The 26,246-nt window shown below is 42.2% G+C and overlaps 1 protein-coding gene across 1 annotated transcript; it reads left to right on the top strand.

The window, feature by feature from the left end:
* The first annotated feature begins 477 nt into the window (after positions 1–477).
* On the top strand, positions 478–23,127 carry DYNC1LI2 (dynein cytoplasmic 1 light intermediate chain 2). The gene is made up of 13 exons (XM_081962900.1): positions 478–629; positions 2,742–2,815; positions 3,248–3,364; positions 4,524–4,754; positions 9,509–9,672; positions 10,636–10,729; positions 11,986–12,121; positions 13,362–13,473; positions 14,915–14,974; positions 16,144–16,185; positions 17,026–17,143; positions 18,614–18,733; positions 19,640–23,127. Exons 1-13 carry the CDS (start codon positions 499–501, stop codon positions 19,744–19,746), a joined length of 1,506 nt encoding a protein of 501 aa, XP_081819026.1. The 5' UTR covers positions 478–498; the 3' UTR covers positions 19,747–23,127.
* Positions 23,128–26,246: the final 3,119 nt, after the last annotated feature.

Here is a 26,246-nt window from a genome sequence, read left to right as displayed (position 1 = left end):
CAAATGATGTTGCTACAAAACGGTGCGACTCCGTTTATGCCCCTTGCAAGCTCCGCATCCTCTTAGTGTAGTAGTAAGGGGGAGGGGCGGGGGAGGGGGCGAAACCGAGCGATTACCGTATTGTGCCTGTATCGAAACCTTCGGGCGTAACCAAAGAGCCTGATGTGCTCCTTGCCGCCACTAGGGGTCCCTATTTGGCGCAAACTGGGCGGCGGCCCCGAAAAATCTTAAACTCATCCTCCAGCGAAAAACCCGCTGCCGTGGGTGTCCTCCGAAATGCCTGATCGAAAAAGAGCGGGTGGGTTAGCCTCCCGTGGGGACCAAAGCTTCTGCGTGGAGTGAAAGCCGCCGATGAAGCCACGAACGCACTTGTGGACCGGAAAAGGCTTCCAAGAGAGGGGCCCCCAAAAAGAAAAAGAACAGGCACCCGTCTGGACAGGCGGGGTCCTTAGCCGGGAGCGTAGGAAAGCCGGGGTCCTGCCGGCGGAGCCTGGGCGGATGAGGTCACTCTTTGTGGCGGCTGCCGTTGGCAAGATGGCGCCGGTGTTGGCAGAGAAGAAGCTGCTGGAGCCGGACGGGCCTTTGGCTGCGGACCTCCCCAGCGAGGAGGAGGAAGGCCAGAGCCTCTGGTGAGGCAGCCGGGCCGGGGCTTCAGGCGGCTGCGGGGGACGCTTTGGGGGGGCTGGGCGGGGACGGCGTTGCGTCCTCTCCCCTCGCAGGTGGGACTCGGCTTGGCAGTGGCCGGTTGAGGGGCGCCGCCGCCGCCGAGCTCGGCTTCAGCCAAGGGATCCCCGGGCGGCCACTTGCAGCCCGTTTTTCCCCGGCGGAATGGCCTCGGGAGGGGCGCCTCCTGCAGCTTGGGGAGCTTGCCCTGCCCGCAGGGTGGAGGGGCGGCTGCTCCCTCCCTGCCAAGCCGACAATACGGGCGGCAGCCTTTCCCCGGCCTGGAGCTACTAACCAGGGGCATGAGACAACCACACCCATCCTCCCCTCCCGCCAGTCCGCCTTGGAGGTCGGACAGGTGGATTTCGCTCTTCTGCCCGAAATGGGGCTCTTGGCGCTGCATCTTCCCTCCCTCCCTTTGGGGGATGCAGAATGCTCTTTTTTTCCTGTACCCCAAAGAATTGCTGGAGGCTTGGGAGGTTTGAAATGCCTGCCAAGCCTCTGTTTCGGGTTTCTTTGAAGTAGGATGCCTCTAAAGCAGTGGTTCCCAACCTTTTTTTGGCCATGCCCCACCTAAGCATCGCTGAAATCCTGATCTCTCCCCCCCACACACACACACAGACATATAATTCTTACTTTACTCAAAAAGTGAACTCCACTCAGGTGGAGGAAGCCTAAAAGGCCATTCACTTGGTTTAAACAAGGTTCCTATTGCCCCCATTAAAAATCAAAGTGCCCCCCCTGTGGGGTATGGGCCACACGTAGGGAACCACTGCTCTAAAATATTATCCTTCATACTCGGAGCTTTAATCCTATGCAAAGTAAGCGGACATCCTCCAATTTTGCGTCTCACTATCGCTTTCTTTTTTGTCACTAGCAACCCACCTGCTTGGATGTCATTTATTCCAGGGGTCACCAATCTTTCGGACCTCAGGGACCCCTAAATTCATAATTTTAAATCCCACAGACCACTAATAGGATTAAAAAAAAGATATAGTATTTAGTGCAATATAAAAAATGCAAGTAATTGCACCAAAATTTTCTCACGGACCACCAAGTTGGTGACCGCTGTTTTATTTGATAAAAGCAGAGTTCTGCAGCTAGCCTTATTTGTAAGGATGCTTGGCTGGCATTGCTTCTATACTGGTTTCTGTAAACTGGCTATGGTGTTTTCTGATTTTATCAGTGGGCTGCTCCTATTTTCATTGATAGTTCCCTTTGTAATGAATCCATGCTTAACCGGGGCTTAAGGGATGCATGTATTCTGAACTCTTTTGAGTTGCCAGGCATTTTATTTAGAAGGAGCAATTAACTCTTACTCTGGCTTGCTTTGTGTTTTGTGACTCACTACTATAATCAGTTGTGAAAGAATGCTCTAAAATATGTGAGACAGTGAGAATAAACTCTTTTTGGTCTGTGTACTAGATTTAGAATGTTTCTAGACAGTTAACAAATGGCCAGGATTTCTTTTTGGCTTATTACAGTCCCAATCCTTTCTTTATAATTGAAATATTGCAGTCAAATTCTTTAACAAGAGAATAGGTGTGAAAGGTAGAGTCAAGGCCTTTGACTCCTGGTACCCAAGTCTTGTGGGGAGCAACTTTCCATAATATATGCAATACATAACCTATAGTTCCTTGTTTATTACATTTGCACAGCTGTCCGTCTCATATTGTGTCATGTTTATAGTGGTTGCTCTCAGAAAACATAATATTTCACTGTTGGTTCATGTTCAAAATCATAGTATTAGTTCAACACTAATTCATAAGCCTTTCCCTCAATTTGTCTTTAAAAATTATGGTTGTAGTCTGATATTATTGAATGCCTAACATGATTGAATGTAAATGGTAAAATATAAAAAATTATTCCTGACCCAAGGGTTTAAATATTTATTTACTGTTTGGAAATGACATTTGTACATGAAAACCATAGAAAGCCAAAAAAAAAAAAAGCGCTGATTCATTTATTTATAGGATGGACCGTCACTTCTGGGTTTTTTTTGGGGGGGGGGTCATTCATCCTGTTCTTTTGATTTGTATCTTTCATCCTTGACTAAAAAGAATGTTACTTCAATGCAGGTTATCAATATTGAGTGAAGTCTCCACCCGCTCAAGGTCTAAATTACCATCAGGCAAAAATATTCTTGTCTTTGGTGAGTATGAGTGAATAAGCTAGAGGAGGCTATTGGTTCTCCAGGAAGGTTAACTGATGAAAGAAAAAAGCCGTTTAAAGCCTTTGTTGATAGATTGAATATACATTAGTTAGTCTTCACATGGTCTTGTGTGCATTTTGTGAATAAGGCCTCTAGTGCTTCTTACAGACTTAATGGTTCCCCCTCCCCCCCCCAGTTTTTCTTTTTGAGAAATAATGTTCCCTTTTTGAAGAAGAAAATGAAAGGTAATTGATATTTAACAAGTTAGAAAGTGAAAGAAGCGTGTAGCAGACTGGCACCATAAAGAGGCCTGGCTTTGTTTAGCTGTTCTGTAAAATGAAATGTTTCTTCAGTCAATTCAAAGGCATGGTATGTTTTTCTGTTAAAATATTATCTTCCTATTTCTTCTCTTCCTTGCAAACATACTGGCAGGTGATGATGGCTCTGGTAAAACAACCCTGCTGACTAAAATCCAAGGAGTAGAGCATGGCAAGAAAGGAAGAGGGCTGGAATATCTATACCTAAATGTCCACGATGAAGATAGAGATGGTAAAGTCTTTGTTTTACCTGCCTTTCTTTTGCCTAAAGTTCAAAGGCCAGCTTACCTCAAAGATGTTACTGTCAGAAGTTTAAGTGTCTTTATTCTTTTCACTTTCTTTTATGTCTTGTTCATTTTCTTTCATTTGATGCCTACATTCAGGCAATTTAGCAAAAGATGCTATTCCCACCACAAAAAAATGGCCCTTAATTATCTGTTACCACATTTAGTACATTCTGCTTCATCATCTCTTTTAGCATTTTTTTTTCCGTGGAACGCACCACCTCCACTTTTCATTTAAGTCTGGTTTCTGTCCATTTCTCTATCCGGTACACATTTTTCAGAATCCTCCACAGTCATTCTCCTGACTCTCTTGTTGCTCCGTTCGTACAACCTGAAAGCTTTTTTTTTTACATTCATCCAGCTTCACTGCTTTCAGAATTACTTGATCCTTTTGTCCTTTCTGCCCTGTGCATTTAAAATTGCTCGTCAGAATGTTTCAGCTGCCCTACTTTTTCTAAGCTTGTCCTCAGAACTCACCTCTGAAAAATGCCGAGTAGTGCAGCATTTCCAAATCTGGTACACTCTGGATCATCCTTGTCTTCTGTGGCCACAATAAACACAAACAGATCTAATTTAATTTCCCAAAATATTAAATTAAAGGGTAATTATGCATACAGAGTTGTGGTTTTGTGAATTTTGTGATGCAGTCCTCTAGTCACATTTAAGAAACATTTCTTGCAAAAGTCATGAATTAGGAAAAATACAGACACTGGGGAAATGCTCATGGAACCTCTGACCATTAGTGTGGAGCTGAGTGATACAAATTGTAGGAAGTAAACTCAAAGATGAAGCAACTGAGACCAGAAGATTTATCCAGATTTATCCAGCCAATTTGGAAAGACCATCCTAATATTTTTAGGTAAGAATGTCTGAAATAGCTGCACATTCTTGTACTTAGTCTCTGCTTCTCTCCTCTTTCTCTACCTCTCTGATGCTGACTTCTTGTTTGTAATCTCTCTTGCAGCAAAGTTGTGCTATATTTAGTGCTGGCTGTGTACTTGGTGCTTTAGAATGCCTACATTCTGTCAGTGCCAAGTATGTTAATGGATGCTATATTTTTTAATGTGAGAAGAATTTCCTACTTAAAAGGAATTGTCTCCTTTGCAGATCAAACCCGCTGTAATGTTTGGATTCTTGATGGTGATTTGTATCACAAGGGTCTCTTGAAGTTTGCTGTGACAGCAGAATCATTGCAGGAGACTCTCGTAATCTTTGTGGCAGATATGTCTAGGCCATGGACTATTCTGGAATCCTTACAAAAATGGGCAAGTGTCTTGCGGGAACATATTGATAAACTGAAAATACCCCCAGAAGAAATGAGGAACATGGAGCAACAATGTAAGTTATGTGAGGTTGACATTTCTTTAATGTCCGTGCACTTTATTTAGAAGAGTGCCCGTAACTATATTGAGCCAGGCCAAAAGTCCATTAACTAAGCACTGTCTACTTGCCTGCCTGCAGTTTGTGTTTGAGTCTCTTTGTTTTAAACAGCGTTGCTAACTATGTGAATTTTGTAATAGAGCATGTAATTTGTTCATCTAAGGAAGAATTGGTCATCTGAGAAAGTAGGCTTGTAAATAAATAATATTAGCAATAGCACTTAGAATGATATACCATTTCACAGTGCTTTACAAACCCTCTCTAAGCGGTTTACAGTCAGTATATTGCCCCCAAACAATTTTGGGTCCTCATTTTACCCACCTCGGAAGGATGGAAGGCTTGAGTCAACCTTGAGCCGGTGAGATTTGAACTGCCAAATTGCAGGCAGTCAACAGAAATAGCCTGCAGTACTGCACCTAACCACTGCACCACTGTGGCTCATATGCCTGTTCCTTTTACAATACAATTAAATAAATGTTGGAATGATAGAGGTAGGTTAGATTGCATGAATAGCATTTTAGAGGTTTGCACTATGAATGAAGGCATAATGGGTTAAATCTAAATTTGATAGTGCCTGGAGTAGAACATTTGACAGTGATGGTTCTTGAGTTAGTCATTACAGAGTTGCTTTGTTGATGAAATAGATTCGTTCTAAGCAGGATTGTGCCTCAAAAGTTCTATGGCTTGTAAGATAAACAATATATGGATATAGCAATAGCACTTAGACTTATATACCGCTTCATAGAACAATGAAGTGCTTTACAACCCTCCCTAAGCAGTTTAAAGAGTCAGCATATTGCCCCCATCAATCTGGGTCCTCATTTTACTGACCTCGGAAGGATGGAAGGCTGCCTTGAGATGGTGAGGATCAAACTCCTAGCAGTGAGCTGAATTAGCCTGCAATGCTGCATTTTAACCACCACACTAAATATCTTAAGCTAGAGCAAGCTTTCAAGTTGCTACTTCCCTTTTAAGAAATTGAGGAGAAAAGCGACCATGGAATACTGCTTCCCAAAGCTGCTCTTCTTGAGATTGAAGAGAAATTATTTCCCCCAGTTGTGACAGAGGGAAGTCGTACAAAGCTGGTGCCAAGGCGTCATGCATTTACTCTGATTTTCCAGGAAGTCATCTTCCGCTGTCGATAGTCGAGTGTGATTTGATGTTTGCCTAATACTAAATTTAGACCCCATTTTCCCTTCCCTGTTTGCATTGCTGGGCTTCTTGCTTTAATTTGGGCAAAATCTGTTTCTGCAGGCATTGATTGGTTCTAGTATGGATTCTTGGCAGCTCTTGTGCAAAGCCCAATTAAAGTATTTTTAGATTGCTGTGTACAGGTAGTCCTCGACTTATGGATCAAAATTGAGAGCCCAAAATTTTTGTTGCTAAATGAAACATTTGTTGTCAGTTTTGGCCTCATTTTACGAATTTTCTTGCCACAGCCGCTAAGTGAATTTGTATAGTTGTTGAGCTAGTAACACGGTTGTTAAATGTGTTTTTCTATTGCCTTTGCTTGCCAGAAGCAGAGACAGTCTGGAAGCTGAGTCATGGCAACTGGACTTTTTTTTCTTTTTGGGGTTGAAAAGTTCTGCTGCTGAGTCAAGTAGCTTCTTCAGGCTGACCGTTTCAAATAAAAAAACAGAAAAGAAAAGTCAAGTTGCCATGACTCAACTTTTAGACAATTCTACCTGCTTGATTGAGTATCTTCACTGACAAGCAGAGACAATGGAAAAGCTTGTCATGTGATCGCAAGTCTCAGTCACATGATCTCTTGCTTACTAGCCACCTTGCTTAGTAACAGTTGTGGGTCCCAATTGTGGTCAGTTGGTGAAGACTACTACAATTCATGCAGAATGAATTGATGGTTAACTCGATTGGTTTATTTACAGTTTTTTTAAAATCTTGAAGAATTTTAACAAAAGAATACACTGAGTTTCGACTTACTGGTTGATATAATCAGTGGTGGGCTGCTGCCGGAATCAGTAGTTCCGGCAATCAATTGGCCCCACTCCCCCGCACCCTTCCTATCCTGTCCTATAGTTCCTTCTTTCTGGCACAGCTGATTTCCGCCTCTACTTACCGGGGCTGCCTTAGAAGATAAGCAGCTGGGGTTCAAAGTGCTGCATTTTGAACGCTGTGTGCTAGCACATTAGACGCACACACGCACACAGATGGAAAGTGTGCAATCACCGAACCGGTTGTTAAACCGCTTGCATCCCACCCCTGGATGTATCTTCCAAATTGCGTTTCTGAGAATTATTTCCAAAGCATAATGATAAACTTTATGTCCTCAAAGTTCTCTTCTTACATTGGGCATTGAATGGTGCTGGCGCTGAACTTTAGGGGCTGCAGCGACTCAAATCTTGTGCATGGCATTGACTTGGTAGAAAGCCGTTATCCAAAATCAAATAGCATTTTCCAGTAACCCGTTTGTTTATGACACACACGCAAGCGATGTAGTGATGATCATGATAATGGTTGATTCATAAAAAAGCAATTGGAGCTATGGAATTGTGGTGGTCCCCAGCAGGGAGGAAATTCAGTCAAGAGAATCATTCAAAAAAAATATTATTATTTTTTTAAAAAAATACCAACTCTTGCTAGAAAAACAATGTGTCATCAGAATTTCTATTCCAAACATTTGGGCACTGTCATCTTTTTCAAGAAGTATATTCTGGCAAGCCCTTCCACTGCTTGACACAAACATCTCTGGCCTCAATGTGACACTGAGCTGATATTATGCTGGTGGTGGAGAAAAAATATCCTTCAGGTTTCTGAAGCTGTATCATGTGAGTTCATCAAACCCATCAATACTTTCAAATACAGTGAGTAAAAGAATCTCTTTCTTCTGCCAAGAAATTACATGCTGTGGATTGTATCATTCCACATTTATATGGAAACTGAAACAGACATGTCCGTTACAGTAGAAAAAACGCAAAACACAGAAGTTGTCAGGGTTCTAAGTAACACCCCCAACGAAAGAAGACTCTAAGGCTTGAGTTTCCTCAAAGTTCCATTTTATTAAGAGATGTCATATTGGCACACCTGGGAAAACCCGAATCTGAAAACTTCCAGGTTTTCCCCACAAACGAAAGTTCAAATCTCTGCCCAGCGCCCACATGTTCATTATATGGTCCAATCAGGCACTGTCCAAAACTGGAGATGCCTCCCAGCCACACCGTCGCAGCTGCAGGGCAAGATGGCCTTGACTCTCTGAGAAAGGAATGTTATTTTTGACTATATATCACCCGTAACCCCCCCTGCCATTTTCCCACAGTGGAAAACGTGGCAGGCCTGAAGGCCCATGTAAAAGATGGCTTCCAGGTCTGATACAAGTCATTTCTGTGTATTCCCTGTATGTAGTAATGGTTGTTGTGTATCCGTTGTTGTGAGCCGAGATGGCACAGTGGTTAGAGTGCAGTACTGCAAGCTAATTCAGCTGACTGCTAGCTGCAGTTCGGCAGTTCAAATCTCACTGGCTCAAGGTTGACTCCGCCTTCCATCCTTCCGAGGTGGGTAAAACGAGAACCCAGATTGTTGGGGGCAACAGGCTGACTTTGTAAACCGCTTAGAGAGGGCTGTAAAAGCACTTCGAAGAGGTATATAAGTCTTAAGTCCTATTGCTATGGCTATCTGTGCCCAAAGTGAAATTTTCCAAAGCTATCGAAAAATGCAAGAAGATAAACAGGACTGTGTTGTTGTTGTTGTTTTCCACCATAGAAGGAGTTGTTAGCCAAGGAGGCAGTCATATAAAACAGCTGGGGCGAGACTTGCCATAAAACTAGTGGAAGCTGCTCAGAGTTGTATGCGGGTGACATACCCATTTAATAAATAAATGCAGTTGTGCACAGGTGCCTCTTTTGAAAATATCAGCTCCTTCAATGTTTAGCAGTTTAGAGGCAAAGCATCTGGCATGCTGCAGATGTTTGAGTTTCCTGGCTCTTGGTAAAGCAAAATTTGACTCTGGCCCGAAGAGCCTTCAAGAATAGATTGCACTAAAACTCCACACAAATGGATTTCAGTGATGTAAGATGCTTCATTTGTGCTGTTGGAGCGACTAATAAAATTTGCACCCTCACTTGATTTTGTACTCACTATTTGGGACATTTATCTTCTCTCACTAAATAGAAAGGATGGCATTTTTTTTTTGGAAGGGTAGCATTCACCAACCTTGAAAATATCTGCAACCATTGGGATATTAAGGGTAAAAGCTAGGAGTACAGTTTCTGAAAGCCTATTAAAAGAAGGCTTGTTTTCTGCACTTCAGGTCTTTTGAATTTTTAATATGCTGAATTCTTGTAGGGTTTCCTCTCCCAGAAAACCTGGCACAGATAGAGCAACCCCCCCCCCTTTTAGCTCTCTGTAGTAGTTTGCTGAAAAAGCCTTAAAACAATGAAGCCTTGAGGTTTAATAATACATTTAATAATGAAGCTACCCAAATCCATTTTTGAAAAACATTTCTGTTTTTGTTTTTACGTTGTGAAGGGTTATTGGAGACCTGGAAGGTTAAGTAGGATAATTGGTAAACATATTTGGGGGGGGGGGATTGATGGTGTTTTTTTTTTAACCAAGCAGGTGCTTTGTCCTAATTTTTGCTCTTTAATTTCAAACAATACCTGTTTTTTTTATAAAGAACATTTGAAACAATAGCTATCGCTTTTAATATAAAATACATTTTTGTTAAACAAAACAAACAAGTATCTGTTTTGTTGCAGTTGTGAAGATTTTTCAAGAATATGTAGAACCGGAAGGAGGTTATCAGGGATCCCCACAAAGAAGAGGCCCACCAGGGCAAGAGGAGGAGGATATCGCTCTACCGCTCGGAGAGAATGTGCTGACTCACAATCTTGGGATCCCTGTGGTGGTAGTTTGCACAAAGGTAAGTTTGAAGTCCTGTCGCCCCCCCTCCCCCGCCCCCAATTTATACAATGGGATTGAATCTTGTTACTTTAAAGAATGAAATCTGATTTGTGGGGAAGATGTTTTTTTTCCTCCCTCATATCTTCCTCCCTCCCTCCCTCCCTCCCTCTCTATTGTCTCATATCATCTCCTCCCTCCTTCCCTCTTATATCATCTCCTCCCTCCTTCCCTCTTATATCATCTCCTTCCTCCCTCCCTCCCCTCCCTCTTCTCTCATATCTCCTCCCTCCATCCCTGTCTTATATCGCCTTCCTCCCTCTATCCCTCTTCTCTCATATCTCCTCCCTCCTCTATCTTCCTCCCTCCCTCATCTCCTTCCTTCCTTCCTTCCTTCCTTCCTTCCTCCTTCCTGTTTCTTTAACATTAACATCAGCAATGATACCTTGAGCATTTTTGCATATTCTCTTTTGAATTTGATATCTCTCATATTTCCCATTCTTTACAATCCAGGAAGAACATTGAATTCCGCCTGCTTCCTTTTTCTTCAGGCTGTCCTTTTCTGTATGCTAATTTTAGACCATTCTGCCAAATATTCAAAATCGCAGGAGATCTCTGTTTTAAATTTACACGCCATGCAGCTGGAGCGTGTGATTAAATAGCAAATCCGGTCTTAAGAAGTTGCGTGTTTTTGAACCGGATGAAGCTGCCGTGGGCGCAATGTTTTCAAACAGAAAAACATTGGAGAATGTTACTGTCTGTTTTTATTTGTGTACGTTGCCCTGAATTGTATGTGGATTGGGTTGGTAGCTATACGAACGGACTAAATGAACAAATAACAATTGAAACTTTCTCCTTCATCTCTTCAAAGTTTGCTCTAAATATTGATCTGTGCAAAAGCCCATCTTCCACACTCATTCTATTGTGTGGCAGACTTTCAGAACTCTTTGAGATTCCTGTGGTTGTTGTTTTTCCCCCCCCCCAGTGTGACGCAATGAGTGTGTTAGAAAAAGAGCACGACTACAGGGAAGAACACTTTGACTTCATTCAGTCGCACATTCGTAGGTTCTGCTTGCAGTGTATCCTTTTTCCTAAGCTGAAGTGGTATATTAAAGCAGTGCTTTATAAACTTGGAACGATGTTTCACGCGAACCCAATGCTGTTCTTTTGTATTGTTTCCACCAATTGAAAAACAGTCACATGCTATGTTTTCCTTTGCCTTTCATGAGCACATATTCAGATTTAAAATCCCCAAAGGCCAGCTGTCAGGGTTCCAAGGAATAACCTCAAAGCAGTCAAAACTCTCAGGCCTGGAGTTTCCTCAAAGAATATATTTATTGGGGAGGTCCTATTGGCACGGCTGGTGGAAACCTGACCCTTGCCCTCCAGGTCATATGTCCAATCAGATCATAGTCCCAAATCCGACTGGCTTTGGTCCGCACCCTTCCAACACCTGGCAAAGCGTCCTTGGCTCCCGCAAGAAAGAATGTTATTTTGGCTACACATCTCCTCCCCCCCAAGCTATCTCCACCTCCCCCCATATATACATTCCCACAACTCCCTCCCAGCCTCGCTGTAGCAACTCTGAAGATGTCTCCCAAAATGGCTTCAGGGCTACACCAGGACCTTCCATTTTCTTGGTGATGGTGAGAGGTTTTGTATTTCCAGTAAAGGCTGGTAAATGAACAGCAGTTTTAGATGTCCTGTATCTAGCAGTGAACAGTACCAACCCCATCAAGGTTGACTCTTGAGAGAAAATCTTTCTGTTGTCCTGGATCCTACCTGCCAGATCAGCTGCTCTGAAGTAGATCTTTCACATTTATAGGATTATGCTGCAAGTGCAATTAGTTAATTTTTGAATTATGTTTAAATGAGTAAATTAATTTTGCTAGGAACCAATATGGCTCCTTTAGGAAAGCTTATATTTCTTTAAACTGCTTAGCCTTATTGTAATAACTTTTGAATTTGAAAACTTTTAACATGCTCATTTCTGCATTGTGCTACCCTCCTTACCTTGGGCTTAAAATTAGAAGGATGGACTGCTTCAAACCATTACCATTTGGGCCCATTATCATCAGTACATAGTAAATAGACATGGTGTAAAGTGTTGGACAAGGTGACCAAGGCCTTGTTGTGTTACTCTCTCGCAGGGGTGCTCTGGGGAAAAGAGAAAGCAGCAACTTACTGTCTTGAATTTCTGAGATAAAGGCAGGATATAAAATTAGCAACTAAATATATCATTTAGAAACAGATACTTTTGAGAGACTTAAATGTATACATTCAGCCCTTGAAATTCACTACTTTGCTTGGAATTTTCCTTAAACAAAACAAATAGATGGAGCAGCCTTGATCTATACATCCGTTAAGGAGGAGAAGAACCTTGTCTTGTTATATAAGTACATTGTACATAAAAAATATGGCTTTCACTTTGCAAACCCTGCCTTAGTGGTAGAAAAGGACGCTGTTTTTATGTAAGTTGAAGGGCAAAATAAGCATCAAAAGACTACTGTATATTGTGGCTGCTAGTGGCCAACAGAGCTGGCTGCAGATTCGGACAGTGAGGAGGTTGGGGAGGAACATGGGCCAGTCCTGGAGTCTGGGGAAGGCTCTGATGAGGGCTCTGTGTCGGAGACAGAGAGGGGGCCAGAGCCATATGCCAGTTATCAGCTGCCTTCAGAGTCAGACATCAGTGAGGCAGACAAACAGCTGGATCCTGTTCCCAGTGTGCGCATGCGCAGAGTTGCCAGACAAAGGGAACAGCTAAAGAACAGGGGTCGACTTGGGAGTAAGGCCACAGGTGGACAATGAATGGCCCCTTCCAGAGGGAATAAAAGAGCGAAAGGGGAGTGGAGTTTGCAGGAGACAATTAGTTTGATTAATTGGTTCATGACCCTCCAAGACTCCTTGCCAAGTTTTCCAGATATTGGCCTGGCAGCTCTCCAAGCCAGAGAAGGTCTGTGACTGTAAATCCTCCCTTGAAAGACTTTGCTGGATGTGAATGAGCAGAATTCACAGTCAATTAATGAAAGGGGTTTTTGTTTGGACAAGGAGTTTGCATCATGGTCTTGGGAAGCCAAGGTCAGAAGACGGTCACTGAAACACAATATTTTTCTGACTTGGTGCAGGGGAGATGAAACCTACGTAAAAGATGCCAATTATCTGTCTCAATTCTAATAGAAATCTGTCTTGAGTAATATTGTCTGGATGCAATTGATCTTATAGTCATTCCTATAATTATTTGAAGAGCACCAGTTTTGGAAGAGATACATAGTTTTCATGCTCTGGGTAGACTTAAGTAACTACTTGGGATTGGTCTTTTCTGGTTAGCATTTCATCTTCATGCCTTTGGCTCTTTTTCTGAGAAATGTACCTCGTCTCTGAATTGTCTTTTCTCGGTACCTCCCAGAATTTCCTTTGAAAATTATTGCATTTCAATAAATATGGCAAATAAGCACTGAAATTAGTTTCATTCATTTTAATCATAAAATAAAACTTGCTAGTTCCCAAAACCCGCGGACGAAATTATTACACCTGTGTGATAACTTCATTCACCGCAACCCTCCTCCCTGCCCATCAAATAAATTGTCTGCCTCAATTTACAAGTGTCTCTTTTCAAGGGGAATAAAAGACAAGCAAATTACTCCCTTTATGTCCAAAAACACATTTCTGGAAAAAAGATGGTCTTGCATGAATGATAATTCTTTTCTCTAGACCTGCTGGCTGGGACAATGAAAAGAAAATTGCAATCCTGCATGAGAATTTCACAACAGTGAAACCAGAAGATGCATATGAAGACTTCATAGTGAAGCCGCCTGTAAGAAAGGTATGGCTGCTTTGAACTCTGATCCATTATCCTTTATGTGAAGCTAGCTGCTGGCCATTGACACTGAAGTTCATACTGTGTTTCCCCAAAAATAAGACAAGAGTCTTATTTTCTTTTGACCCCCGAAATAAGCATTTGGCCTTATTTTCAGGGAGATCTTATTATTTCTGAGGTGCAGGAGGCAGCGAGTATGGTCACCTCATGGCTGCTGCTGTGTTGCAATATTTTTGGGAAGGGCTTATTTTTGGGAGAGGGCTTATTTTAGCGCATGCGCTCAAAAGCCCAATTGGGCTTATTATTTGGGGAGGTCTTATTTTTGGGGAAACGGGGTATTTTAAATTACATTAAACTTTTGTTTGGCATCCGTAATGTGGAGTAGTGAATCTGCTAACTATTCACTTATGAACTACTTGGAGAAGTGCTTCTTGGGACTTGGTTGACTAACAAAGAGCACTTATAAAAAACAGAAAGCTATTTTCCACCCCAGGCAAGGAGCTGTAGTTTGGCGTGGAAAAGACCAGAATAAAACGGCTTGGGTCCAACTAACCATGAGTGGAAGAGTGTTCTGAGACATAGAAGCGTTCTGAGGAGGCTTTTGATGTACGCCTTCCCCTGCCTCAGGCACAGAATTTTGCAGGAGGAACCCAGAAGATATTTCTTTCTTAACTGCCTAAGTTTATCAGCCTGGCAGTCATCTTTGTAGCCCGACAGCATTTAACGTGTGCAGGCTGTGGCTTCTTGTGCCTATACAGTCTAAAAATGCTGGTCCAGAAGTGGGAGTTAGGCCCTAAAGTTCCTACTTTGGCAGCAGATCAAGGAAGCTGATTACTCCTTAGCTGTATCTAAGAAAGCCACTCTCCCTGTGTGGTGAGAGAAGCCATTGGCTTCTTTTGCGTATGGAGAAATGGGTCTTTCCCAGAACGGAGCTGTGTTCCATCCCTTTCCATACACAGCAAATGGGGGGGGGGTGTCATTTGCAAGGGGTTGTCCTTGCAATGTCCAGGGACCATTTCCAGGCCTCCTCCTCTGTGTTGATCTCAGCCCAGAGTGACTGTTCAGCAGGACTTCTAACCCTAAAACACCATGCTTATGAAGTGGAACAGAAAGTGCTACCATAGGCCAGACATTTGCACGTAGCTCCCCTCTTTCTGCAGTTTCCACACATTACATCCCCGTTTGGCGTGTGTGTCTAAATTTGTACGGGTGAGAGGGACACCCTTGTGTATTGTTTCTTTCCTTGTGTGTGGTTTCCCCCCCCTCCCCAAGATCCAAACAGGTGTGTGCATCCACGCTTCTTGCATTTATTACACTAGATGTCAAGGCGTATAAGAATCTCCCTCCGCCCCTCCCCTTGACTGCTCTTCATGGAGATCATTTCAGATAACTGAACATCTGTTTGTGAGAAAACCCTTTCCTCCCTTTTTTTTATTTCCCTTGTCAGTTAGTTCATGATAAAGAGTTTGCGGCAGAAGATGAACAGGTCTTTCTGATGAAGCAGCAGGTAAGTGGAAAAAAAAGCACTATTTTCTGTTTTTGCTTGTCTCTGGTGCTTAGGATATTTTAAAATAGGGTCTATGCATCATGAGGCTTTGGGTCTCAATGCAGCCCCCTAATCCCCCCCTCCTCCCCCAAACGCTCCCTTTTTGTAGCCTTTGCATCCCTTTTTGACCACAGTTGCAGAAAACCCATCTTCCTGGTTCCCTGGCAGGTAAAGCTCAAAACATTTAAACCTATCCTTAAAAACAACCTTTCTCAAATTAGAAGAACATCATCTTGGTCTTCTCCACATAGCATTGACTACTTAGCATTATTATCCAACCACTACAGACCTTAATCCTCCTCTTTTTCCTATGATAGTAAGTCTTCAATGAACCTCCAGTAAGCAGAATCCTTGCCAGAAGGACCAGGCTGTAAAGCTCCAAGGGGGAAAAATAATTCCCAGAACTTATATCTAGAGCGAAAGCGGAGCTTTCTCTGTTTTGCGTGGTGGCTTTCTCTCAAAACAATTCTTGGAATTGTAGTTGTCTGATGTAGTGAAAGAGATCACTGTGTCTGGTCACATGGGGCTTCTCTAGTTCGTGGATGAGCTGTTTCCTTAGGGTAAATTTTGAATTTTAATTTAGAAATACTGCTCTTTTTTTTCATTTGAAACTAGTGACTCTGATTCGCCCTTATCAGACATATACAACATAGTTGCACAATATGCCGTCACCCTAGTGTTGCTGAACACATCTGTCATTGTTCTTCACTGTTAACTATGCTAGATGAACTTGTGTCCACAAACATCTGGACCACTGTACATTGTGCCTCCATGAGTGAGTTGGTTCGTTTGTTTGTATCCTGCCTTTATTATTTTTGCAAATAACTCAACATATCGAAAAGTCCTTCCTCACCTCAACCAGCCCTTGTAAGATTAGGACTAGAACTAGCCCAGTCTCCCGCCTATTGACCCTAAGTCACTCAACCAGCTTTTATTCCTAAAGCGGGACTAGAACTGAGAGTCTTCTACTTTCTAGCATGGTGCCTTGAGCACTAGGTTGGAGTTACAGCCACATCACCTCTCCTCTTTAACAATACGAAATTTCAGGGGGGGGGGAAGCTTTTTGAAATACAATGGTGTATCGCGGTTCTTTGGATAATCAATTGACAGGACTGTGACTTTTCTTTCAGTCATTCCTTGCCAAGCAGCCGGCAACCCCTACCAGAGCTTCTGTAAGTATACATGGTTAAAATTGGTTACATTCCATAAGGCAGTATAATCAGATAAGAGAGAAGAATATTAAGATTAATCCACCAGCGAACATCTCAGGGATGTGAAATTGTTTGACATGATTGCACTCCACCAAGGGAAATCTGTATTTTATTAATGACTTCAATTCATTGTTGTACACAGGCAATCCTAAATTGCATTAACAAAGAGATACAATCAAGATCAAGGGAGGTACTAATACCACTCTACAAAGCCTTAGTAAGACCACACCTAGAACATGGCATCCAGTTTTGGTCACCACACTATAAAAAAGATGTTGAGATTCTAGAAAGAATGCAGAGAAGAGCAACCAACATCATTAGGGGACTGGAGGCTAAGAATGGTTGCTGGAACTGGGGATGGCTAATCTAGTGAAGAGAAGGACCAGGGGAGACATGATAGTAGTGTTCTGATATATGAGGGGCTGCCACAGAGAGGAAGGGGGGGGGGTGTCAAGCTATTCTCCAAAGCACCTGAAGGCCAGACAAGGAAGAGTGGATAGAAACAGAACAAGGAGAGATTCAACCTGGAAATGAGGAGAAATTTTGATGATGAGAGCAATCAACCAATGGAACTGAAGTTGTCTTTGGAAGTTGTGGGAGCTTCATCCCTGGAAGCTTTCAAGAAGAGACTGGACTGCCATTTGTCAGAAATAGCGTAGAATCTGCTTTGGCCAAGGGTTGGACTAGATGGCCTACAAGGTCCCTTCCAACTCTGTTAATCTATATCTGTATCTAAGGTGATATTTTACAAAAAGATGGCATCAGTAAAACCACACCCTGTTGCTTTTTATCATTGTCCAGGAATCTCCTGCTCGTGGCCCTTCTGGCTCACCCCGACCGCAAGGCAGGACAGGCCCTGCCGCCGTCCCCAGCGCCTCGCCAATAGCATCCGTCAAGAAGCCAGATCCGGCTATTAAAAGTATGCAGTTCACCGTAGAATGTTTGTTTTGTTTTGAACTTTGCCAGGGTGCGGCATTTTATGGTCTGTTGGTTCAAAGGCTGTGGGGATGTTTGGAAAGTTTTTTTGTGAACTGCTACGCTGATCATTAGCATAATGAAACTTGCTATTGTGAAAAAAGTTGAATCTCTTAAATGTAATTTAAAAAAAAACTTTTTCAATTATAGCATTTTAAAAAAAACGTAAGTTTCACCTCCTGCTTTAATCCTTCATTGGATGTAATAATTAGAGTATCTTCATAATAAATCCATGCCCAAGCAAGAAGATAAAAACATTTTAGGAAAGCTAAGATGTTTTTGGAGCAATAGTGGATCTATAGCTAGAAAAGGCAGCAGATCCCTCCCCCCCTCAAGTATCTAAGCTTATGTTAATCAAATACAGGTATATTGTTAACTACTGAAGCTATAGTACAGTAGTATGTTTTGATGAAGATGATATGGTTTTATTTGAAAGCCAGTGTAGTCTAGTGGTCAAAGACTAGAGGTTAAAGGAACCAGGTTCTAGATCTCCCTTCGGCCCGGAAGCCATCTAGGTGATCTTGGACCAGTGGTGAAATCCAGCAGGTTCTGACAGGTTCTGGAGAAATGGTAGCGGAAATTTTGAGTAGTTTTTGGAGAACTGGCAAATGCCACCTCTGGCTGGCCCCAGAGTGGGGTGTGAATGGAGATTTTGCAGTAACCTTCCCCTAGAAAAGGAGGAAAGGGAGATTTTGCAGTAACCTTCCCCTGGAGTGGGGAGGGAATGGAGATTTTGCAGTTCTTCCCCTGGAGTGGGGAGGAAATTGAGATTTTGCAGTATCCTTACCCTGCCGCGCCCACCAGGCCACGCCACCAGGCCACACTATGCCCACCAAGCCACGCCCACAGAACCGGTAGTAAAAAAATTTGAATTTCACCAATGTCTGGGGCCAGTTATGCCCTTCTTAGCCCAAATCAGCATTGGGCCTTATAACAATAGCCCCCTTGTTGCATCATGCACTTTTCTGCAAGAAGTCGCCCTCATGCAAAAGCTAAAAGGATGTTGCAATGAAATGGGAAAATGGGTAACAAGATCATTGTCTGTTGAACACACACACACACAATTTTGCAGGATCCAATCTGGGTCAGTCACCAGGACCAGAGGTTTTAGTCTGCCAAGCTTTCGGACTCGAGCTGGAGCCCATCCTCGGGGAACTTCGCTCTAGCAGAATGTAACATTCTGGTCCTGGTGACTGACCCAGATTGGGTCATGCTGTTAACACCATTCTGGGATACGCCTTATTTGCCTTCACACAAAATTTTCCATATAATTCCACCTTTGACCTCAGAAAGATAACCAGTGTCGTGGCTTTCTTCTTTTATTTCTCAGCTTCTCTTTTGAAAGTCAGTTTCTTTTAAGGGTCAGCCTTTGCCCGCCTTTGCCCACTCTCAGCGTTTGCCTCTTCCTCCTCAGACAATGCGGCAAGCGAAGGCGTGCTAGCCAGTTTCTTCAACAGCCTCTTGAGTAAAAAGACAGGTTCTCCCGGGAGCCCTGGTGCAGGAGGAGGCGTGCAAAGCACCGGCAAAAAATCAGGTATTGTCCAAAAGAAGCCATTTCTCCTTAATTTCATTGGGCCCATTTACACGCAGTACTTTGTACTCTCTGGTTTTAACCAGGGTGGATTTGATTTAAATGGAGTCGATTTAAATCGCTAGTTAAAAAGGCTTGATTGAAATCGACTCGATTTAAGTCATGATTTTTAAAGAGCAGCTGTCATCTCTGTCTCGCAGCAGCTCCTCCTCTGACCTGCTGTCGACTCACCAACAGTCCCATTCACTTTAATTGGACAGCTGGTGATGTGGTAGGTGAGGGATGTGGCGGGCAGCAGGTGAGTGGATGCCCGCTAACAGGCGCTGAGCCCATGATGCATCTGAAATGACAAGTGCTCTTTAAATGTAAGGACTCCTTGCTGGTAGTTTGAATCTTTAATATTATTTGCAAACAAAGTGAAGCTTTGCAGAGCTTGGATTCATTGAATGAGTTTACCAAAAATGTAAATATTGCAGAATATACATCCTCAGCGGAAATCGCGGGTGGCCCTGCCCACCTGCCCCGGCTCTATGGCACCCCATTTTTTTAGCCAAAGTACATGCGCGGAAGCCTGAGTGCATGCGCAGACGGGACGGGGCGCGTGTGCTCACATTTGCAAACCGGTAGGGAAGGTAAGTGAATACCATCCCTGAGCCTCTCATGCTACATAACTAAACTCCATTTCATGCTGAATGCACTAAATGATTAATGTATCTTAAATTGAAAACTATATTTAGATATATTTTTAGCCCAAAAGCATTTTATGAAAATAAATGTGATTTAAAAAACCCGATTTAAAATGTTAAAAAGTATGATTTTTTTTGCCTTTCAAAAAATCTTCAATTTTTATCCACCCTGGTTTGAATGGATTTTCTGCATACGTATACTGTGCCTTCCTTTTTTTTATAGGGCAAAAACCTGTTTTGACGAATGTCCAAGAGGAGCTGGATAGAATGACTCGCAAGCCAGACTCGGTAGTAACGGCCAACTCCTCTCTGGCGGAGAACGAAGCTTGAGAATCCTTGAACCTCCATATGTAAATGACCAAATAGTGATGTACATTGACCTGATAACACCAGGAGCTTCCTGCTGTGGCAGATGCTATCAGTTTTTTCTTGGGGAAATGAAATTTAACCTTCATTGGCTTGTCCCAGTGTCAAGTGCACATTCAGGAAGTTTTGCGTCTAAATTTCCTCTGTTTTACGATAACCATTTTAGAGTTTAAATAGGGCATTTCTCTTAATTTGGTTGCAAGCAATAGGGAGAAGCGCACAGAAGCAAGAGGTGGAGTTCCTGCTGAAAAGCCACGAGCTGCTGCTGGCACGGAGGAAGCGCCAAGTCCTCCCTGTTTTTTTTTTCCAAGTTTAACTGGAGTTGGCCACGAAAATGCATACTTGTGTTTTGTAGAGGGGTGCGATGTAGCAGAATGTCGGTTGGATGAATGAGTGTGTACAAAAGGCAGTGTTTTGAAAGGATAAAAGGCAAGACCTGATCCGTAGAAGCGAAAAGCACGTTGGATGTAAATCAAATAATCATGTCGGGAAAATAAAATAAAATAAATGTCTTTGCAATAGGGAAGCAGAAAATACGAGCATCATGGGAACTATTCCGATGGCATTTTCCCCCCCAGTTCTAATAAGAAGATACATTAAATATGGTGGGTGCTCTTTTTGTCATAACTGACATGGGGAGAAACTTGTTCAGACCAAGTGCCTGGCACAGTGTGAGTTGTGTTTTCTTGAAGGTGCTTGAACCTCTTGTGCACTATTGTACAAACAGTGTCTGTTTAATTATTTTTGTTTTATTTTAACCCGGTAACTTTTGATTGCTGGGTTGAATTTTTGCATCCTTTTTTCCCCCCCCACCCTGATAACTTTTTTTTTCTTTTTCTTTTCTTTTCTTTTTAATACCAACCATCTGGCCTGTTAAGAGGAATGAGGGACATGTCATTTCTCCGTAATGAAATGGAAACGCAAATCTTTCTTTTGTATCCAAGAGTTAATTGCAAAGGTCAACACTGATTTTCTGCCTTAAGGCTTTAGAAACCCCTATGGTGAGTTTGGGGTAGCCTCCAAAATTCTTGTTCCGGATTGGATTAAACAAAGGGTTGTAGGTATACGCAGGAGAAGAAGAAAAAAACGCAGACTTACGTGACTTCATTACATTTGTGCTTTACCCCTTCGGTGTTGCCTTTTCAATGTGGAAATGATTTTGACGGTTGGCCCCTGTTGCTGCTCAGACGAGATCCTGTAGCCACTTGGAGTAAGACTCCCACAGTTAACCGAAATGGCACTTTTGAGTTTCTGTACAATTGATTTGACAGAGAAACACTAACTTATTTGTACCAAACTTGTTTGTAAGCAACACATTGGAGGGATTATACCACCATGGATGATGCAGAGTTTACTTTGTATTGATAAAAAGGTTTTTTGTGTTACGTTAAATCTTGTTTCTGAATAGAACAACCCTAATATTTATATACCTATATCTATATATATTGTTATATATACGAAATAAATTGACCACTAACACATTACTGGATGTAATTTGCAACCCACCTGTTGTAGAGAGAGGCCATTCCTCTTTGTTTTTGTAAGTCTGTCTAAGGCTAGCTAGAAAACTAAGAGTATTTACTTGCATTAACATGAAAGGACGTTTACTCATGTCAGTTACTTTTTTTAAAAACAATACATGTTCGACTACATTACAAAACTCAGTTTTGCCCAACGTTACCTGGCTCTTAAACTGAGAAGTTGTGATCAGGGAATTTGGTGTGTGTTTTGGCTGCCATTACAAGCCAGCGTAGGCTTTGCTATATTGTAAAATTAGCCTTGTGCCATCCCAATAGTAGTGATTCAATCTGTCCCCATGGCAGCGCCTTTAAGTATACCCTATTCCAGTGATGGTGAACCTTTTCAGCCCCGAGTGTCCACAAACCAGAAGGCATGTGCATATGCCCGCGCCCGAGCACTGGAAATCCAAAAAACAGCTGGCCTGCGGGCGTATGACTGTTTTTGGGGTGTTTTTCGGCTCGAAAAAGGGTCTGAAAACAGCCCGAAAAATGACCTGTGTTTTGGGCGTTTTCAGGCTGTTTTCCAGTGCGCTGGCGAAGACCTGCTGGCCGATGTGCATGTTCCAGAAGAGCAGCTGGCAATGGTGCGTGTTCCCACAGAGAGGGCTTTGTGTGCCACCTGTGGCATGGGTGCCATAGGTTCTCCATCACGGCCCTATTCAGTAACTAGAGTTTTGGTGCCATTGATACATGTAGAACCAGTGAGTGTATTGAGATGATTGAATTGATGCTTGGATCTGAACAGATGGAGTGTAACAGTTATGGGGTTGTTGTTTTTGATGGATTGGCCGTTCCGAAGATGATTATGGCAGCTGGATGATTTCATGGAATTCTGGAGAATAAAACCTTCAGATTGAAACCGGGTTTGGGGAAAACACAAGAAATTATTTGCTGCTGTTCTAAGAGCACCAGTTAGGTCTTCAAGGCCCGACTGGCCTTATTCAAAGTTTTGTCACGCTACCAAGATAATTTACTTTTTTTTTGAAAGCTGTAGACAACAGGTTTTTTTCCCTATTTGCATAAAATGAACGTTGGATTTGCAAAACAAAAAAGGCCTATAGCATACGACTTTCCAGTTCTACAAAAGATCATTGGGACTCAAGAGAATTTGGAAATGCCCCCACCACCTACTCTTCCACTTTGCAAGTGAATGCTCCTAGTTTTTCAAAAGAAGGAAACTGTAACTGATGTGATGTTTTGTCAGTTGCCAAAGTCTAGCAACTTTGGAAAGCTGCACCATTGTCTTTTCTGGTGTTCTCAAGCATTAGAACCAAAGGCCAAATGCAAAACAGCCTTTTATGTTTAAAACTACCGTTTTAAGTTTATTTTCAGGATTCACTTTTATGGAAGACTGTTAGAATTACTACCTGGCTCTATTTATATTGCATATAATAATTGCATCCGCTGTTCACGTTTAAACTAAAGTAATAATATATTGGACTTGAAGATAAGGCAGATATAAATCAGTTAAGGATTGGCCCGCCATCAAAAATTTTGTTTTATGCTGCTTGATTTTTAAGTTTGCACTTCTATTGGCATTTTAAAACTCGTTTAAACAGAACTTGTACGTACGTATTTAATTTAACACATTGAAAGTGACTGAACTTAACCATACCCATGCTGTAAATGAAAGTTTTCTCTCTCCTGTATTCAGTTTATTGATGTTTTTAACTTTTCAATGGAGACTGCAGATGTATCCAGCACAAACCCTTAGTCCAGTTGTATGGCTTTAACCAGGTGAAGTCCTGTGGAACCTTGCTTTCTAGTGCTGGCGAAAATGAGGACATGTCTTTTAACGGCTTCAAATAAACACCAACCAAGACGACTTACCTGTGTTGGGTCACCTTTTTTCTCCCCCTTTTGGCAAGGTGGGCCCTTTTGAAGAATGCTAAATTGAAGCAAACTCTAAATATAGATATGCGTTTCCAGACTGATCAGCTTTTTTCTTAGGGTGGGTACATTTTCTTACCTTTTTGCTGAGAACGTAGAAAGGACTGTAGCTAAACAGCCGAACGACTGAGAAAATACTGTCTGAAATCCTAGAGAGGCAGAATCATTTGTGTATTGGGTAAGGCCAGTATGCAGATGACGTGTTCCCCCAAACTCAGAAAATACTGTGAAATCCTAGAGAGGCAGAATCATTCGGCATATTGGGGAGGGGCAGTATGCCGATGAAACGGTCCCCCAAAGTGAGAAAATACTGTCTGAAATCCTAGAGAGGCAGAATCGTTCAGCATATCGGAGGGGCAGTATGCATTTTACATGAACCCCCATCACTGAAACTCTTTAGTCAAATGAATTATTAGTTTTCAGCCATGTGATTTCCCCTCCCTGACTAAGGATTCTAACGGTGTCCACACTTAAAATCTCCCTGCCCCCCCCCAAAAAAGTGCACTATTGTTGCTAGTTTTCAAGTGCATTAATTCATGTCTTGGAGGGTTTAAAAATGTGAATGGTAAGTCTATTCCTAGTTTCCCTGACCCCATTTCCAACTTTTAAGATAGGCCAAAAATGCAGGTTTCTTGACAAATTGCAAGCTGCAGCCTATAATGTGCTGAACCTCGCTTGATGAGCTTCATATTCTTCTAAAATGTACAAAAATCCTATACTTACTTTGATGGGTATCAGTGACTATTTTTGGGATATTTTTCTAAGTAAAATGAATGCAATGTATTGCTATATTGCATTGATCTTAAGGGGCCCTTTTCTACCAGATGTCCGTTTTCAAGAGTGGTTTTAATAGGGATAGGATATTCCAGATGTCCTCTGAAAGATACTAGATGCTCAGACCTAGATACTGGATTAACTTTCTCAGTAGTAGCCCTCTGCCTCCCCATTTAGGTGTGCCAGGTGGCTTTTTTATTTTTTTGTGTGTAAGATGATAAAAATATTCCTAAGAGAGCATTTGGATTTAACTTACAGATCTATGAGTTTGTAGCTTCATTATTTGTTGATATAACAGATGTATTTTATGGCCCTATTAATGTTTTACTCAAATGCTGTAAACTGCCAGAATTTGAAGAGTAGGCACCATATAAATGTTGGTAAAGATCCATCACCACACTCCCTAGAATGCTCTGAAGTCTTTAAACCTTAGAAAATGAGAATAGTAAATATCTGTAACCTGGTCTTTTTTTGAGAGAGATTATCGTCCAAATAATTCCCATTTTGTCACTAGCTGCCACTCACCAGGAAAGCCATTCTAAGTAGTTTTCTTCCCACGTTTGAGGGGTCATTTATATTATACAGTGAATATTCCAGGTATACTCATCAATTGCAAGTAATTCCTCATGTTCTCTGCAGTGTATTTTAAAGCAAGCTGTGGGGGAGAGAATCTGTTCAGATAGGCTATGCATTTTAAAGAGAAAATGATTTACTCCAATCATGATGCGGTAACGAGAAGCCGTCATATTAGCAGCATAAACCATCTCTGTTATGGAGCAGCTATTGCGTTATTGCACCACAGTGTTATGAGTTGTTTTTCAAGAATAAAACTCAACGTAAATTGATAAAACATACAGCTCCCTAGAAGAGAAAGTCCATCCCAAAGAAAGATAACATGGTTTTAAAACACTTTTAATTGGCTTTTTATTGCTTTTTTAAAGTTTAGATTGATTAGTAACCATTTCCTTTTGTTATTTCATTGAGCTGCCAGAGTCACGTGGGTTTGGGTGACTGCACAGATCAAATCAATAAAACCACAAGGAAACTGACCTTTATTTGCCAAATTGAGTATGTCTGTCTATACTGTAGCTTCTTCTGTGCATTTGGAGACATTTGGCCCAATAGGCCACAGCAATATTTGGAACATCTCTTCACGTTCAATCGGTTGAAGACCACGCATCTTAAAAGTTGCCAAGTTTGAGAAACGCATGATTAGACTATACTACCATATCCTCAATGGGACATGGTGGCTCAGTGGCTAAGATGCTGAGCTTGTCGATCAGGAAGGTCAGCAGTTTGGCGGTTCGAATCCCTAACATCCCATAACGGAGTGAGCTCCCATTACTTGTCCCAGCTTCTGCCAACCTAGCAGTTCGAAAGCATGTTAAAAATGCAAGTAGAAAAATAGGAACCACCTTTGGTGGGAAGAGAATAGCGTACCATGCGCCTTCAGCGTTTAGTCATGCCAGCTACATGACCACAGAGACATCTTTGGACAGTGCTGGCTCTTCAGCTTTGAAACAAAGATGAGCACTGCCCCCTAGAGTCGGGAACGACTAGTACATATGTGCGATGGGAACCTTTACCTTACCATATCCTCCCTCATCCCAGTCTCGTAAGACTGTTATTGATAGAGCTGCCTTGTGCTACTTTGGGGCACAGCTTGGAAGGGGGCTGTGATTTAAACCGAAAGCAAAAGGTAACAAAACCCTCGGCATCCAATTTCTAAGATAGAAGATGTAAAATCTAACACGGAAATTGATACAGCATGTTGTGCCTGCTAAAATGCACTCTCAGTAAGAAGAGTTAAATTGCAAATTGAGTAAAAGGACTGACTTAAAAAAAAAACCAATTAACCATTATCACGTAAAAGCAGTAAGAAAGAAACTAATCCAGTTTCTCAGGGGAAAAAAAGTGTGCTACACATGAGCTGCTTCCTGGAATGGCCCCAGCCAGTTGGCTTTCAAACCACTCTGAGATAAAAGGTGAAAACACTTCCTCATATAACCAGTTTCACATTGACTTTCTGTGTATGTTTACTGTAGTCAGAACTGATCACATTAGGCTGAATAAACTGATTGTATTCTAGCTTTATCTTCTTTTTAGCGTATAAAAGTCATTTGTAGTTTCTCTTTGTGGTGAATTTACCGGGAAGACCGGAATCAGAGGAGGTATTCAGCCAGTTCTGACCAGTTCTATAGAACTGGTAGCGGAAATTTTGAGTAGTTCGGAGAACCGGCAAAAAGGCCTGCCCTGCCCCGCCCCAGCTGCCTCCCAGCT

This window comes from Natrix helvetica (assembly GCF_964273705.1).
Source record: "Natrix helvetica genome assembly, chromosome: 10".
Taxonomy (NCBI): domain Eukaryota; kingdom Metazoa; phylum Chordata; class Lepidosauria; order Squamata; family Natricidae; genus Natrix; species Natrix helvetica.
This window is presented reverse-complemented; position numbering and strand designations above follow the sequence as displayed.

What these genes read in the sequence shown, in the direction of transcription:
- DYNC1LI2 (XM_081962900.1), top strand. Translation starts at nt 499, where the DNA reads ATGAGGTCACTCTTTGTGGCGGCTGCCGTTGGCAAGATGGCGCCGGTG. An exon ending in CCACGATGAAGATAGAGATG is followed by an intron (nt 3,365 to 4,523) that starts GTAAAGTCTTTG and finishes TCTCCTTTGCAG; the next exon opens with ATCAAACCCGCTGTAATGTT. An exon ending in CAACCCCTACCAGAGCTTCT is followed by an intron (nt 16,186 to 17,025) that starts GTAAGTATACAT and finishes ATCATTGTCCAG; the next exon opens with GAATCTCCTGCTCGTGGCCC.